General features: G+C 30.7%; 1 protein-coding gene across 1 annotated transcript in view; it reads right to left on the reverse strand.

Annotated features, from left to right (window-relative positions):
- The window catches only part of LOC139520889 (sodium-dependent proline transporter-like), a 73,725-nt gene that overhangs the window by 33,642 nt on the left and 23,423 nt on the right, over positions 1 to 16,660 (reverse strand). Inside the window, exon 2 of the mRNA XM_071313909.1 lies at positions 239 to 373. Within this exon, the coding sequence (XP_071170010.1) occupies positions 239 to 373 (135 nt within the window). The remainder of the gene's footprint in view (positions 1 to 238; positions 374 to 16,660) is intronic.

Genomic DNA, 16,660 nt, shown 5'->3' on the forward strand with positions numbered 1-16,660 from the left:
CTGTAGTATCCCTTATATCTAATTCGATGGGATAGATGCGTTCCACATAGTCACCAAATTTTTGAATTATTTAGTGAAAGATCATCATCTATATAGCGGAAGGTAGAGTTAAAGGATATTGCTAACTTCTTGTCTTTCTTCCTAAGAAGTTCCTGCATGAAGTCAAAATTGACGAGACTGACTAAAAAATATAAAGCCGAACTTCTGCTGTCGTAGACTATATAAGCAAAAAAATTACCTTTTAAAAATGGGATCAAATTGCTGAAGATACCAACTATTCCGTGTCTGTAGATAGCTCCTAGCTTTATTTGAAGGTAACATATCGGAATGCATATCAGGATCAGCAATACATAATACGCCACTAAGAAAAGAACTGAAAGAAAAAACACATTAGTATAGTATGTCATAACATGTGTAAATAAGTTGATTGTTGTGTATGCAGTTTATGCATATCCAGGACGTGAAGACATTTTCAAAATAAATCAGACAAGTAGGCTCTGTTAGTGTGTTGGCGGTGATGAAGTGCGGGAAATGAAGGATTCAGTTTTACCACGCTCTATAGAATACATGTAATGTTTTATTTCATTTAAGGTAGTTCAATTACATTACGTTCTTGTATGCCGGAAGTATACTTATTTATGTTTATTTTAAAATGATATTCGATAAAAAAAAATAAAAGAAGAAGGTTTTCAGAGTATATTTATGAAAAACGTCTATTTCCCAGTAGTTTTATCAAATCAAGGAAGATAAATTTGTTTTAATCAAATAAACAAACATAAAATAGGAGATGTGATTTGTTAACTAATTTCTCAATTTCCCTTCAAAGACCAAATTACAAAGATGTAAACAAATTTATATTAGTATATATAGGATAACACTGTTTCCGACAGGCATTGTATATGTGTATACTTTTTGAGTACATTTTGTAAGTTTGTTTGGTATTTCACATTTATACATTGCATTAACTATTTTTTCGTATTGATATTTCTTAACCTGATTACATGCAAAGAATATTTTATAGTTGACCTGTTCCTGATATTTTCTGCCTTGTGCAAGAAATGAACTATGTCTTAAAATTTTTCGAAAACTGTAAGCGCCCAAATACAATAATATACTGAATTATACTTTTATAAAAGAAAGAAGATTCAAATTAATTTAGCCTATAAGAAATAACCGTTGAAGAAAACAATTTATTCAAAAAATGTATATTGTATCACAAATGTCTTTTTATTTATTTAGGGTCGTCATGGACAGATGTTTTATTTACATTTATTCAAGAACTGAATGGTTCTAGATATATCTTTATTTTGGTAATTGAATCGTTAACAAAACCACATTTTGTATGTTTCCGCTCTTTTTTCTAAAATAAGCACACAGTCAACGCTTGTATATCCCATACAACTATGAAACTATGCATGCAATACAAATAAATACATTGTTTTATACTGCAACCATGAAATTTCAATTTTCTTTTCCAATGTATTGCCATGCCATTGTTATGTGAAGCACGTACTGTCTGAACTGTGAAAATATAACTATTGAATGCATCTTCATTGTCGTCACCCAAAAGTACGGACTCTTATGAAATATACACGGACATGGGGATATATTAAGCTATTATATGGCTATAAACTTCATAACCATCAAAATTTGACATACGTGATGTTGTTTTCATTTCAAAATAGGATATGATAAATAAATTAATGAATACTGTCATGTTTAAACTGTAAATATATATGACGTCAGCCCAATGGTAAAATGAACGAATCAGCTTCACATCACCGTTAGTTCAATGTTCTAGTGGCAATTGTTTCAGTTAAATTTGTAGAATACCTTGAGTCGTTTTTAGTGTAAGAGTAGGAGATGTGGTAGGATTGCCAATGAGACAACTATCTAACATAGTCTAAAAGAAGTGAATGAAACCAATTAATAGTCACAGTAAGCCCTTCAACCATGAGAGATAAAATATACCGTATCGTCGGCTACGAAAGGCCCCCAAATAAAATATATGCAACCCTATCGTGAAGTTTTGAATTTATTTGTTTTGCTTTATAACTTTTTTTATCTGAGCGTCACTGATGAGTCTTATATAGATGAAACGCGCGTCTAGCGTATTAAACTATAATCCTGGTACCTTTGATAACTATTTGAACCATAATACGTTTGATGAAATTGACAAATAATTATCTAACGGAACTATTTAGTCCAAATGAAATCCTTTTAATTTTGACATTTAATATTGCGTGAAATGTCTTATTACGGACAGTAAATACAATACAGCCATTGGTGTGATTCCGTGCTATAAGAATGTTAAGTAATTTGTTATGCAAATATAAATCTCCTTGCGTATTGGATTTATTGAATCTATAGCCTTAAGTTAATTATGTGTTCATCATATTAGTAACAAATCACATAAGTAATTCGAAAAATTGACTAGGAGATAAAGTACTTTTCTTGCATACACATAGCCTTTATTGTATCATTCAGTAATTCACCCTCATATGTTGATGTCCTTTTGGTTCCGTTTTCTGAAGATGCTATTATATATGGTTAAAAGTAAAAAGATACCAAAATACCAATCAACAATCTTCAGTCATAAATTGACAAAGATCAGTATGGCCAAAAGAAACAAAAAAGACAAACAACAGTGCAATCTATACTACCGTACACAGAAAAGTAAAGATTGAACAGTACGAAATGCTTTCAAAACATTCTGAACATATTTATTCATAGATTGTATGATATATCAAACAATACTTCAATTTCAAAACATTAATATGTGTTTGCATTTCCGTTAAAAGTAATTCAATTTTGAGAATATTGAAGAAAACAGACAAAAGTAGGAATGATTGACAAATGGTATTGTCGCATTCTATGTCATGATTGAATCGTCTGAGTCGTCATCAACTATACGACAATCTTTTGCTTCTGTCTGATGTAAAATAATAACCAATCATTTGTGAACAGTTTAACCAGAAAGTTTGTCTCTCCAAGCTAAGAAAATAGTATCTGCTATTTGAGGCGGCTGAAAGACCACACTTAAAATGTTAAATTCTATACAAGTCTTAAATGAAGACAGCAGTAGTATACCACTGTTTAAAATTCATAAATCGATTGGGAGAGATCAAAAGCAGATAACAAACTAAAACCGAGGAAAAGTCATCAAGTCAAAATTAACTTAACGTATTAAACAGTAAACTATTTAACATTCAAAACTGAAACTTTTGTTGACATATACCGATTATTTTTAGGGTAGATTAATACTAGTATATGTGTACTTATCAATTCCATCATTTTGGTCTTGCGCGTGGGAATTTGATATGACAATGACATCATCTGGGTTCATATCACATTGATACATCACAGAGAAAACATTTAGTATTGCTTTGAGTGTGTAATTTTAAAATTAAAGATAATTAAAGAATGTTTATCGTTCGTTATTGCAGAAGCCAATTTTTCAGTGTTTCTCGCTTGTCACTTTATATCATATTTTTTTTCAATTATTGTTCTGTTTTTCCTTTTTGAAGTGTAGTAAATTGTCATGTTAGAACCTTTTATAGCTCACTTTTTGTCATGGGATTTTCTTATTGTTGGATACCGTACGGTGACCTATATAACTTCTGCGTCATTTGATCTCTGGTGAAAAGAAGTCTCATTGGCATTCATACCACGACTTCTTCTTTTCATATCAATCTAAGCCCCACTGGCTAGATATATGATTCGTTGAACTGGTCAAAATACTAAAACAGAGATGAACGATACCAGAGGGACATTCAAACACAAAATTGGAAAATAAATTGACAAGGAACTTCTACCCTAGTAATATAATACTTTAAATGTATTTGCCAAAACCTTTCATAAATGCGGATCCTCAATGCCCTTATACTTGGTACCTTATATAACCTTAACATTTATATCCGAACGGCACTGAGAGTCTTTCGTAGACGAAACAATCGTCTGGTGTGCACAATTATGAGCTCGGTATCTTTATATAATATATATTATTCTAAGATAATTTTAGATGAAAGCATGGACGATACTTAATAAAGGCAAACGCCTTCCTTTAAGTACTTTTTCCATCAGAATTTAAATATAATGGAATAATGTTCTTTGTTCGTCTTTTCTACAGAAGTCTTCGTGAAGCAATGAACGTAAAAAAATAAGTATTTCATGTTCTTTGTTTCGGAATCCCATAGACAACATTTTATCAATTCGATGATGATTTTGTGATCGTAAGAATTATATATGAATCTACCAAGAACGATAAAGAAGCTCAAATAAGATCATAAGTTACAGATAGATCCCAGAGCGTAGCATAAATAATATAGTTTGCCTTGATTTACACCATTCTATATGCCAATAGGATTAGTACAGAAATATGTAAAGTAACTGTAGTATTTCATTAAGAATGATAATTTTGCAGAAATGATTGACATTACAGCATAACTAGCTGACGACTCGATTTTAAATTAATTGTATGTCACATTCAGCTGTGCATTTTCTGTAAGAAATGGGGTTAATTCAAAATTCTATACTTCAAAAAAATAAGTCAAAATCTGGAAGAAGAAAAAACAATGGTTCAATAATGTCCTTACTACTCTTTTGATTACGAATGGTTTAAACAACGCCTTTGTAATTTATCACTGACCTTCATTCGTTATGTTCCTGATTTCGTTACATAAATCCCGTATAAATAAATAAATTTCACGTATGTGAAATATCGAATAAGACTTTTTACCGGATGTGTACTAACATGAGCAACACGACGGTTTGAAGACATCTTACCCTTCTGTATACGTAGCACCTGTGATCACCCCCATTTTTTTAGAAAGGTTTGTAATACTAAAGTTTTATTTTTTTAGGTTGTATTTTGTGAACTGTTGTTTGGGTTTTTTTTAAGTCATGACGTTGTCAGTTTATTTTCGATTTATTAGTTTAAATGTTTAAGCCAACTCAAGCCCGCCTCTGGGTGCAGAATGTTTTTCAATGTGTTGAAGAACAAGTGGCGGCCTTAGACTATTTTCTGCTCCTTGGTCGGGTTGCTGTCTCTATGACACAATCCCTGTTTTTATTCTCAATTTAATAAATTCAAAAGATGACAATTTGTAAAAGAATTTTGGTCCATTTCAGTCCATTTTTATATTTTTATATAAAGCAAAAACAACTCGGAAAGATGGCCCTTTTTAGCAGAAGTAACTCATCAAAATCTATATTCTCATTTCAATTTTTCTCCTCTTAACAAAAATTGCATATAGCCAAACGATTTTTTATGTTATCATTAAATTCCTATAAAACGTACAAAACCATAAAGAACTTTTTAAACGCACAGAATGTGTAGGACAAACCATTTACTAATGACTATTTTTAATAAAAGTATTTGTGAACATTTATGATCGTAAAGATGTAACAGCACTAATGAATCCAAATTTCAAAAAATTAATTCACCTCATGGGTCCAAGCATTAAACGCCAAAGGAGCCTCGTGTGCACTGACTAAGTCAAATGTCTCAATTAACCGATTTTGTTTAAGAATAACTTTTTTAAATCATTTAGTCAATATAAATGCAACTTGCGACTTTATGTTTATGTAGTTTGTCTGGATTTTTTAAAACACTTCTTTAAATGCAGTTTTATTTAACTCTTGAAACGAAAAGATTTTTTTTTTCAAAAAAAGTTTGTGAGAGGCGGAAAGAGTTTAAACATAACGTCCGGATGAGGTTTTCATTTTTAGATCCTTATTTTCGCAGGAATTCGGAATACACACCAATTGTAATTCGGGAATTTATGATTTTGATACATCACGGACGCCCCATTTCGGCAAGCGTTTTACTGCCGGTCGGGAGAAGACCAAATTACTATATGTCTATACCCCAGTCACCCTTGGGGATTTTCCGTTATTTGAGATGACACCCTATCATACCGCCCCTCATTTGTGAGCAATACAATTATGGGATGTGTCAAATTTGTTAATCGACTTTTACATCTGGGTACCAAATTAAGTAGATATATATTTACTTAACATTGCTATAGTATGTTTACTACATATACTACATTACATAGTGGTTGTTTTCAACATAACAAAAATAATACACGTTAACAAACATTCCACGAATTTTTTGAAATTGTTCTATATTTTACAGGGTATAACGTCATGTAAAAACAAAATATACATATAAAGAAGCAAATAAATATAATATGTACAGTGTTTTATTTTATAAAGTAACTCTAAGTTTACTAAATATTTTAATGAATACTAACATAAACTTAATAAAACAACGAAAATGTGTGTATTGTTATTTGTGTAAAAATGTCTGTAAATTTAAAGAAAAGAAAGATGAAGATTGTGATTTGATAACTAATTTGTCAACTATCCACCAAAGACCTAATGACAAGGATGTCATATAATTTATTCATATGATAACGTTCTTCATTCTTACAGAAACTTCTCTAATGATAAATCATGATCATGTTAAATATTCATACTTCCATTGCACAAGTAATTATTTCTTAAATTTCCTTAAAGTAATAATTTGTCGTGAGTACAAGTATAAAAACTAAGAAACAAGCAATCAAGAGCTAGAGACATATCGCAGATCTTTAATAAGCAGTTCAGAAATGATAGTCCGCGCATATTTTTTTCTTACAACCATCACCATCAACGATGTTCCGCATGATGGACCAATCGCTTACATCTATGAAATGCTCTCTATTATAACAATTAGAGTTTGCATATCGTGACGTCTTTAACAAATCATTTTGAATTTTATAGATAATCTACGTTTTTCCTTTTATAGTTGTAGAAGACATTGACCTTAAGTAGTACTTATATTGTTCTAAAGATGTTTTCTTCAACAAGATTATTTTTTTGTACAATGCATTTACTTTGGCATATTGATTTATTTCAACCTGATAATTATATACAAAGAATATGTATGTTTTCAGGCTGATCCTTTTTTTGCTTTGAGCTAGTAATACATTATATGACACAGTATTAAACACTGTATAATCCAGTCTTAAAATGCATACTCTAAGAGATCAAATACATTGTTACTGAATTACACTTTATAATAACATTAACGGTACCAATTTCCCTGCACCAGATTATAAAGATATACCATTTGAACTAGTTTAGCTATAAAAAAACAATTGTTTTAAAAAAACATTTATTATTATTGCATCATTGCTGTAACAAAATGTCTACTTAATTAGTGTCGTCATAGAGAGCTGCGTTATTTACATTTTAATGTACTTTAATCAAGAAATGAAAGCTTCTAGATATAGCTGCATTAGGGAATAAAAGCGTTGAAAAAATCACATTTTGTATGCTTCCATGCCTCAAACTAAAAATTATAGCACAAAATCAACGTTTTGAACGTTACAAGAATTCTTATAAACGAAATAATTCTTATAAACGAACTTTATCATGAAACAACCATGAAAGTTTATTTGATATCAAATTTGTAGTTCTGCTTTCCTGTGTGTTGATGTGGCATTGTCAGATCGTGCTGTCTGGACTATTTTATTGGAAAATACAATCTAATTCTGGAATGCCTCTCGATTGTCGTCACTCATAAGTACGGATTCTTATGAAATATACAATTGAGAATGAAAATGGGGAATGTGTCAAAGGGACAATAACCCGACCATAGAACAGACAAAAGCATAAGGTCACAAACAGGTCTTCAATGCAGCGAGAAATTCTCGCACCCGGATGCGTCCTTCAGCTGCCCTGAACATATATTATATACTAGTTTAGTGAAAATGAAAACAATACTAAACTACAAGTTGTACACAAGAAACTAAAATTAAAATTTTAATTAAACATAGACATGTTATGTTTTCATTTGAATATAAACTACTTCGCTCTTCAAATTGTCCGAAATTCATTGAGTTATAATGCTTTTATATGAATTGGATATAATAAAAAAAAATAATGAATACTGTCAGATTTAAACTGTAAATATATCAGACGTCAGTCCAATGGTATAATTATAACAAAACCATTTGTTCATTGCCCAAGTGTTTAAATATGTGGTTAATTTTGTAAAAGACCTTGAGATAAAGTGATGTTCCTAAATGTACCAAGTGTTATTATTTAATTCAGCGTTTCATTCCATTGCTTATGTCCCTTAGATTTTTTGAATGACTTTTTGTTCGTGATTTAGAAAAAAGATAAGAACATGCCAATTACTAATAAAACATCTAAAGTTGTAAAAATGTAAAGAACATCAAGGTCAAACGACAAACTAACGTAATTAAACTTCACAGACAATTAATGATTGTACACTATAAAACTTTCCAAAAATTCTGTAGATATTATAGATGGTTTGATCTATCACACTATAATTCATTTGAAAACGTTAATACTTGCATTTCCGTTAAAAGTAATTAAATTTTGAGATGATTGAAGACAACAGACAAAATTAATTGTATTAATCTAAACCTCATGGACGAGATATATGTTCGTGTTTCTATTCTCTTAAAGTCAATAGCGTATGCAGGACTGGAAAGAAATTATCACTACTTCAGAGCTTTTAGTAATGTTATAAATGATCTCATGTCGTTTTCCTGTTCTGCATTAATTGTGTCATTTATAATTGATTTGTATAGCACTTGGTGTCATATTTATTTATAAGTAAAGTAGCAACAATTTATTTTCATCGAAATTAATAAATCTAATAATTTGTTGAACTGGTCAAAATACTAACAGCGAAGTGTAAGATGCCGGAGGGCAGTTCAAACTCAGAAGTCGAAAATAACCGATAATAAACATCTACTGTATTTACCAAAACCTTTCTGAAATTAGGATCCTGAATGCCCTCAAACTTCGTACCTTATTTTGCCTTGATATTTCTATTCGAGTGTTACTGTGAGTCCTATGTAGACAAAACGAGCTTCTGGCGTACATAATTATGAGTTCGGTATATTTGATCTAATAAAATATGCTTTATTCATTTAAATATGAACTCTGATAAAAAATGTTCATTTGAAAAAACACTTTTGTCTTTATAAAGTATCGTTCGTGCTTTTGTCTAGAATTAAATTAGAATAAGATAAATAGAACAATATTCTTTTATGTACATAAAGGCATGGATGATACTTTTCAAAAGCGTTCTTTCAAGTGAACTTTTTTCTATCAGAGTTGAAATGCAATAGAATATTGTTCTGTGTCTTTTCTACAATACGTTTTTTTCTGAATGAATGAATGGCATTTATAAGTTTTTCATGTTCTTTGTTTCGGAATCCCAAAAGCAAACATTCTTATAATTCGATACTAATTTTGTGATAATAAGGGAATATGTAACTATCTACCAAACCAATAAAGAAGCTCAAATTTGATCATAAGTTACCAGTATATCCTAGAGAGTAGCATAAATAATATGGTGAACCTTGATTTACAATGAAATTGAAAATGGAGAAAGGGAATGTGTCAAAAAGACAACAACCCGATCAAAGAGCAGAAAACAGTCGAAGGACACTTAATACATGATTAGATGATTATCAAAAAAATGTGTAGAGTGACTAGTTTATTATGAAGGATAATTTTTAAGAAATGTTTGACAATACAGCATCACTTGCTGACGATTTAATGTTAAAATAATTGTATGTTGCATTTAGCTATGCATTGTCTTGTCAGAAATCGGGTTTATTCAATAATTCAAAACAATATGTACCAAATCAATCATATGGTAGGAACAATGTTTTAAATATATCATTATCATTTCTTCGATAATAAACGGTTTCAACACCAATTTTTAAATTTATCACTGACGTCTAAAAATTATGTTCCTGATGTCGTAACTAGAATTCCGTTCCCTTTTTTTGTGACGACCTACTGAATTATACTTGTTACTGGGTGTGTACTAACATGAGCAACACGACGGATGCCATATGTAGAGCAGGATTTGCTTACTAATCCGGAGCATATGAGATCACCACAGTCATGGTTGCGATTCATGTTGCTTGGTCTTCATTTTTCTACGTTGGTTTTTTTTAAGCCATGTCGTTATCAGTTTATTTTTTCTTTATGAGTTTAAATCTCCTTCTGGTATCTTTCGTTCCTCTTTTACTAGAGAACTGTAATATATTTTTCTTTTAATTTTTTGTATGAAGCCAACTGAAACCCGCCTCTCGATATGTTGAAAATCAGCGGTGTCCTTAATCTATTTTCTGCTCTTTCCTCGGGTTACCAAATCTTTGACAAATTCTCTGTTTCTATTTATTCTCAATCTTATAAATTCAGGTAATGTAGTTTTGTAAGATTATTGGTCAATTTCAAGACATTGGTATATTTTGATATGAAGCAAAAACATCGGAAAGATGACCGTATTGTTTCAAAATCTATATTGTCATTTTAATTTTTCTCCTCTTGGGATTAACAAAAAAACATATGGCCAAGCCAATCTGATTCATTATGAACTTTGTTTAATCTTTAAATCCCTATTAAACGTTCAAAACCAAAAAGATTTGTTTAAAAGTACAGAATGTGTAGCATGAAACATTTACTAATGACTATTTCTGATAACGGTACTTGTGAACATTTATTGTCATAAAATAGTATCAGCACTAGTGAATCCAAATTTCAAAAATATAATTCCCGTCATAGGTCCAAGCATTAAATGTCAATGCAATGAGCATCGTGTGCACTGACTCGGTCAAATGCCTCAATTAACCGATTTTTAAAAAAAACCTTCTTATTTTAAATTGCATTTAGTCAGTATATTGCTACTTTCGCCTTCAATTTTATGTAGTTTTTCTGGAAATTTTTTAAACAATTCTTTAAATGCTTTATTTTACGCTTGAAATGAAAATATCAATTTGACAAATGGATTAGTGATGAGCGGAATGACCTTTTACGTTACGTCGCGATTGGGTCTCTATTTTTGTTTGCGAGAATACCGGTTAGATCATTTATTTTTGGCGGAATTCGGAAAATACACCAATCTGGGTTCGAGAAATTATTATTTTTAGTGTTAAGAGAAAGAATACTTTATTTTATTTCGCGATACATCTGCGTACTGCCCTTCGTTGGTTTAAAAACAATTATAGGAGTGCTTCTAGTTATTTTCTAGTCGATCTTTTTATCGGGGTACCAAATAAAATAGCTATACATTTACTACCCATTGCTGTTTATATATATAGTAGTTATTTCAATATAAAAAATAAATCATACACGTTAACAAACATTCCGAGAATATTTTTTTTTTTTTTTTTCTATTTTTACAGGGTACAACGATATTTTTATATTAAGTAGCAAATTAATATAACAGTGTCTTCTTGTATGAATTAACTTTAAGTATACTTCCTATTGAATATTTCATTTATATTAACTTAGTTAATAATTTTTAAAAAAGGTGTTTTGTTATTTATGAAAAGATGTCTGTATTTTAGTAGTTTTCAATTAAAGTAAGGATGTTTTGTTTAAATCATATGCACCAAACATAAGAGATGTGATTTGATTATTAATTTGTCATATGCACATCCAACACCTAATAACCAGGATGGCTTTAACTTATTCACATGATAACGTTCTTGACACTTAGCTAATGATATAACTCACAGCTTGTGAAAAAATTGTACTTCCATTGCATAAGTGGTTGTACTCATTTTTTCAAAAAAATAATCAGTTGCGAATACAATTATTAAAACTAAGCGACAGACAATCAACAGTTTGATATATCGAAAATCTTTTAATTAGAAGTTAAGAGGTTAGATTTCCAGCAAATTTTCTTCTTAGAAACATCACCATCAACGATGTTCCGCATGATGGACCAATCGCTTTCATCTATGGAATTCTCTATGTTTTACACTTAAGACTTTGCATATTGGTAAGTCTTTATTAAATCAATCAAAATTTTAACGATAATCTATATTTTACTGTTTGAAGTAACTTTTTATAAGACATTAAATTTAAGCAGTATTAATATTGTCCTAGAGGAGTTTCTGAACAACATTATTTTTTTCAATGCATTTACTTTTTCGTATTGATTTTTTCAACCTGATTACATACAAAGAATATGTATGTTTCGGCCGATCTTTTTCTACCAGTAGAAAGCAATCAGCTATATCACAAACAGTTTGCAACAGTTTAACAGTTTATTTGTTATTCCCGTGGGATTTTTTCTGATGCTTGGTCCGTTTCTGTGTGTGTTACATTGTAGTGTTGTGTCGTTGTTCTCCTCTTATATTTAATATGTTTTCCTCAGTTTTAGTTTGTTACCCCTATTTTGTTTTTTGTCCATGGATTTATGAGTTTGAACAGCGGTATACTACTGTTGCCTTTATTCAATCCAGTCTTTGAAAAAAAATGCTGCAGAGGGACCAAATGTTGTCACCGAATTATACTATTCAACTTATTAAGCTTAGTAGAGATAACGGTTCTAAGAAAACATTTATTGATATTTTATCATTCATGTGAGAGAAAAAAAAATGTCTACTTATAACGTGGTGTCATGGAGCTCTGGGTATTAACATTCTTAAGGTACTTTGTCCAACAATTGAATGCTTATTAATATAACTAAATAATGGAATTAAAGCGTTGACCAAATACCATTTTGTATTCTTCGCCGCTTCATGCTAAAAATTAGCGCATAAAACATACGATGTTGAAAATCCAATAAAGATTATCTCCTCCAATCAAAATTGAATACCTTTAAACGAAAAAGCAAACACATATTAACGTTTGTCGACATTTATTTATATTGTATCATTGCTTCGAAAAAAATGTCTACTAATTAAGTGTGGTCATAGAGATCTGGGTTATTTACATTGTTTAGGTACATTATTCAACAATTGAATGCTTCTTAATAAAGCTATTTCAAAAATGAAAGCGTTGACCAAATCACAATTTGTACTCTTCCACGCTTCATACTAAAAATTAGGGCACAAAACAAATCCTATAAAGTAACCAGAAGCATCGAATTCTTATAAATGAACTTTATCATGATACAACCATGAAAGTTTATTTGATATCAAATGTGTAGTTTTGCTTTCCTGTGCATTGATGAGAATTTGTCATCACGTGTTGTTTTAACTATTGCATTTTATTGGGAAATAGAACCTAATTCTGTAATGCCTCTCGATTGTAGTCACTCAAAGGTACAAATTCTTATGAAATATACAAAGACATGCATGTTATTATTTGAATATAAACTTCGTCGCTCATCAAATTGTCTGAAATTCATTGAGTTATGCTGTTTTTATATGAAATCGGATATAATAGATGAAAATTGAATAATATCAGATTTAAACTGTTTATATATCAGACGCTAGTCCAATGGTAAAATGTTAAAATAACCGTTTGTTCATTGTCCCAGTGTTTAAAGATTTGGTTAATTTTGTATAAGACCTTGAGTTATTTTCATTGTAAAAGTAGGAAGATATGGTACTAGTATGAGAAAACCCTCCACCAAATGAGTTCAAATGAAGTGGATTTAAACAATTATCAGGCAAGGTATAGCCCTCAATCATAAGAAAACCAATAACGTATTGTAGGCTATAAAAGGCACGTACATGGAAATATCCAAGCCTTTTTGAAGTTATGAACCTTAATATGGAAGAGGAAATTGCAAAATAATTATCTTTCTAAACTTTAAAGTTCTAATGAAATTCTAGCAATCCCTTTAATGTTTGACCTTGAATATTGCGTGAAGTGTATCATTACAGACAGTTAATACAATACAGAATATGTTGGTTTCCGTGCTGTAAGAATTTCAAGTAATTTGTTATGCAAATTCCTTCACGTATGTATTGGACTTATTAAATCTACAGCCTTAAACAAATTATGTGTTCATCATGGTTTTACCCAATCATAAAGTAAAAAAATTATTAAAGTAATTTTCCTGAATGCACCGAGTGTTATTGTATAACTCAACATTTCATTCATTTGTTTATGTCCCTTAGATTTTCTTTAATTACTTTTTGAATTAAGAAGAAAAATAAGGATATGTCAATGGTTAATAAATCATCTTAAGTTGTAAAAAAGAACATCAAGGCCAAAAGAAAAAAAAAAGACAAACTTTAGCGTAATTAAACTTTAAAGAAAGTTAATGATTGTACACCATAAATAGTTATCAAAGGTACCAGGATTATAATTTAGTACGACAGACGCGCGTTTCGTCTACATAAGACTCATCAGTGACGCTCATATGAAAATATTTATAAAAAAATTTCCAAACATTCTGCATATAAACAAAGCTCCAGATAAGCTGCGTATTTGGGTTATCACGCAGTACAAATAAGAAAAAATCCAATGCAATTGCCTATTGCAGGGTTTAATAACCCAATTCATTCACAGGAAAACCAAGTTATATGCCAAGACCATGAGTTCTCAACCCTTTTATTGGCTACCGTTTGCGTTATATACCCCCATCTGTTTACAGTCGTCGCGTAAATCTATTACTTTAATATTTATAATTGGAGATGTCCTTTCGTTCTAAAAATAGATCATTGGATCAAGTAGCTGAAATGGGTCCCTGTTGGAATATTTCGTTACTCAAAAGGTACACGTGTTTTTGAAAACATTTCGATCTTCTCTGCGTTTATCCAATTATCGTGTGTCATGTTGTCAAATTTTTCTCAAATTGCTCAGGGTTCATCATAACATATATATTGAATCAAAACGAAAGTGAAAGTTAGGTAAAAATATTGAGGCTTGTATAGGGTATATTGGGATACGGGATATTTGCCATTTTAATTTTAGGGATACGGGATATTTGTCCTAAAAGTAAATGGGATATGGGATATTGATGCATTTATAAGGATATTGAATTTTTAACATGAAAAAAAATAAGTGGAATTTAAAAGTTAAGTTCAGAAATATTTACATCTCACTTGATAAAATTGCCCCAAAAAGTTTAATATTAAAGGTCATTTTAGTGCTTTGTTGATTTTAATTGAGTTAATGGTCGTTTTATTTAAAAGTCATCCAAACCCAAGCGAAAAGTATTGATCTATTTTCGATATTTATATGCTCATATGTACTGATAATTTTAAAAGTATTTATTTTGCTTTCCATACTTCGTTCCTTATTGTTAATTTTCCTTTTTTGGATGGTGATGTTCCTTTGGCACTATCTTACAGTGTTTGTATATCACAACACCTCCACTATGCCCGTGTCTGTTGTAACGATTTGGATTTTAATGAACGAAATCTATGTATTACTGGGAAATAATATTAAGTCAGGGATTTAGTTACCACAAATCACTTAAAATCTTTACTAAATTCTAGATTTGGTTTTGAAGTTTGGTTCTACCTGTAAAAAAAATATTTCAAACGGGATAGCACATCCTCATTTTTACGGAGATGTTGTTTACCGTGCCATTGGATGTTGGATGTGTAATGATTGACAATTTAGTCTCATGCAGATGCATTACTTTTTATTAGTTGTAATTGGCTTTGAACTAGCTGTCAGTAACTGCAAGTACTCTCAGATCTGTACTTAGTGTCTTTTTGTTGATGGGATGTTGTCTTATTTCTTTGCAAAACAAGGGCTGTGCAAATTTTGCCTGCTGTAAAAATATTGCAACAGTTAAGTGTAATGTAGGTACATTAGCAGAAAGCTTTCTTGTGTTAAATTTTGAGTTATTGAACTTGCATGCTAAATATCCACTTTTTGATATGGACGTGCTCTGACGTCCCACAGTCTCAGCTTCTCTGGCAAAACAGCTGTTGGATGTCAGAGCAATCTTGGACAAGAGACAGGGTTGCGTCTTTCTGTTCTTTCCCACATAGGTTAACGTGTAGGATGAAGTTTCTTATCAATGAAAGAAGAATGCTGTCAAAATTATATTTTACAGTCATATGCATCACGGTTTGAACAATTAAAAAAAAAGGCTGAAATTAGACCCCTTACACTAAATGTATCGTTTAACATCACATAAAAGAGATTGTTATACAAGGCTCTAAGATGGAACACTTCTTCTTTTGGACATATACATTGGATATTCTTATTTAACACTAGAAGTATGCACTAAATTTACTTTAACACAGTTTGTTTTCCCAAAAAATTGTTGACGTTGTGATGATGAGGAAAAAAATGGGCTTGGGAATGAATTTATAATGATTTTTTTTGGGATATTTCAAAATAGTTTTAGGGATATGGGATATTTGTAAAAAATATTTATTGGGATATTAGGGGTAAACATTATAGGGATACGGGATATTGGGATAAAAACTTAATGGGATATGGGATATTGATACCCCCCCCTAAACAAGCCTCAATATGGAATAGAATCATGTTTTCAGCTTCTTTTGAATAGCTGAGGGAAAGTTATGACGATAACAAGACTCAGCCAGTGTTTTAGGAAGCGTCAATCGAACACAAGGGCGTGTGTGTGTACCTTAACGAGAAAATTGTTAATAAACACGGGGTTTCGTCAAAAACGAAATCAGTTGGAAAAGGTGAAAGGCCAAATCAATTATGACATGTTATGTAGTTGGAAAGCATCGGAAACCAAAAATTCTAATAAAGGACAACTTAATCAAGATGTAAATTGAATAAAACAAAAACATTGAAGTATAAATTAGAGTTTATTAACTATTATTTTTTTTCATTTTACGGTTAATAATTGAATATAAAGGTATATATGTAAAATAAATTCTGAGACGAGTGCCTGTGAATACATATATCCGTTTTTAACAGTTTATATAAGTTGTGAGAA

This window comes from Mytilus edulis, chromosome 4 (assembly GCF_963676685.1).
Source record: "Mytilus edulis chromosome 4, xbMytEdul2.2, whole genome shotgun sequence".
NCBI classification, from domain to species: domain Eukaryota; kingdom Metazoa; phylum Mollusca; class Bivalvia; order Mytilida; family Mytilidae; genus Mytilus; species Mytilus edulis.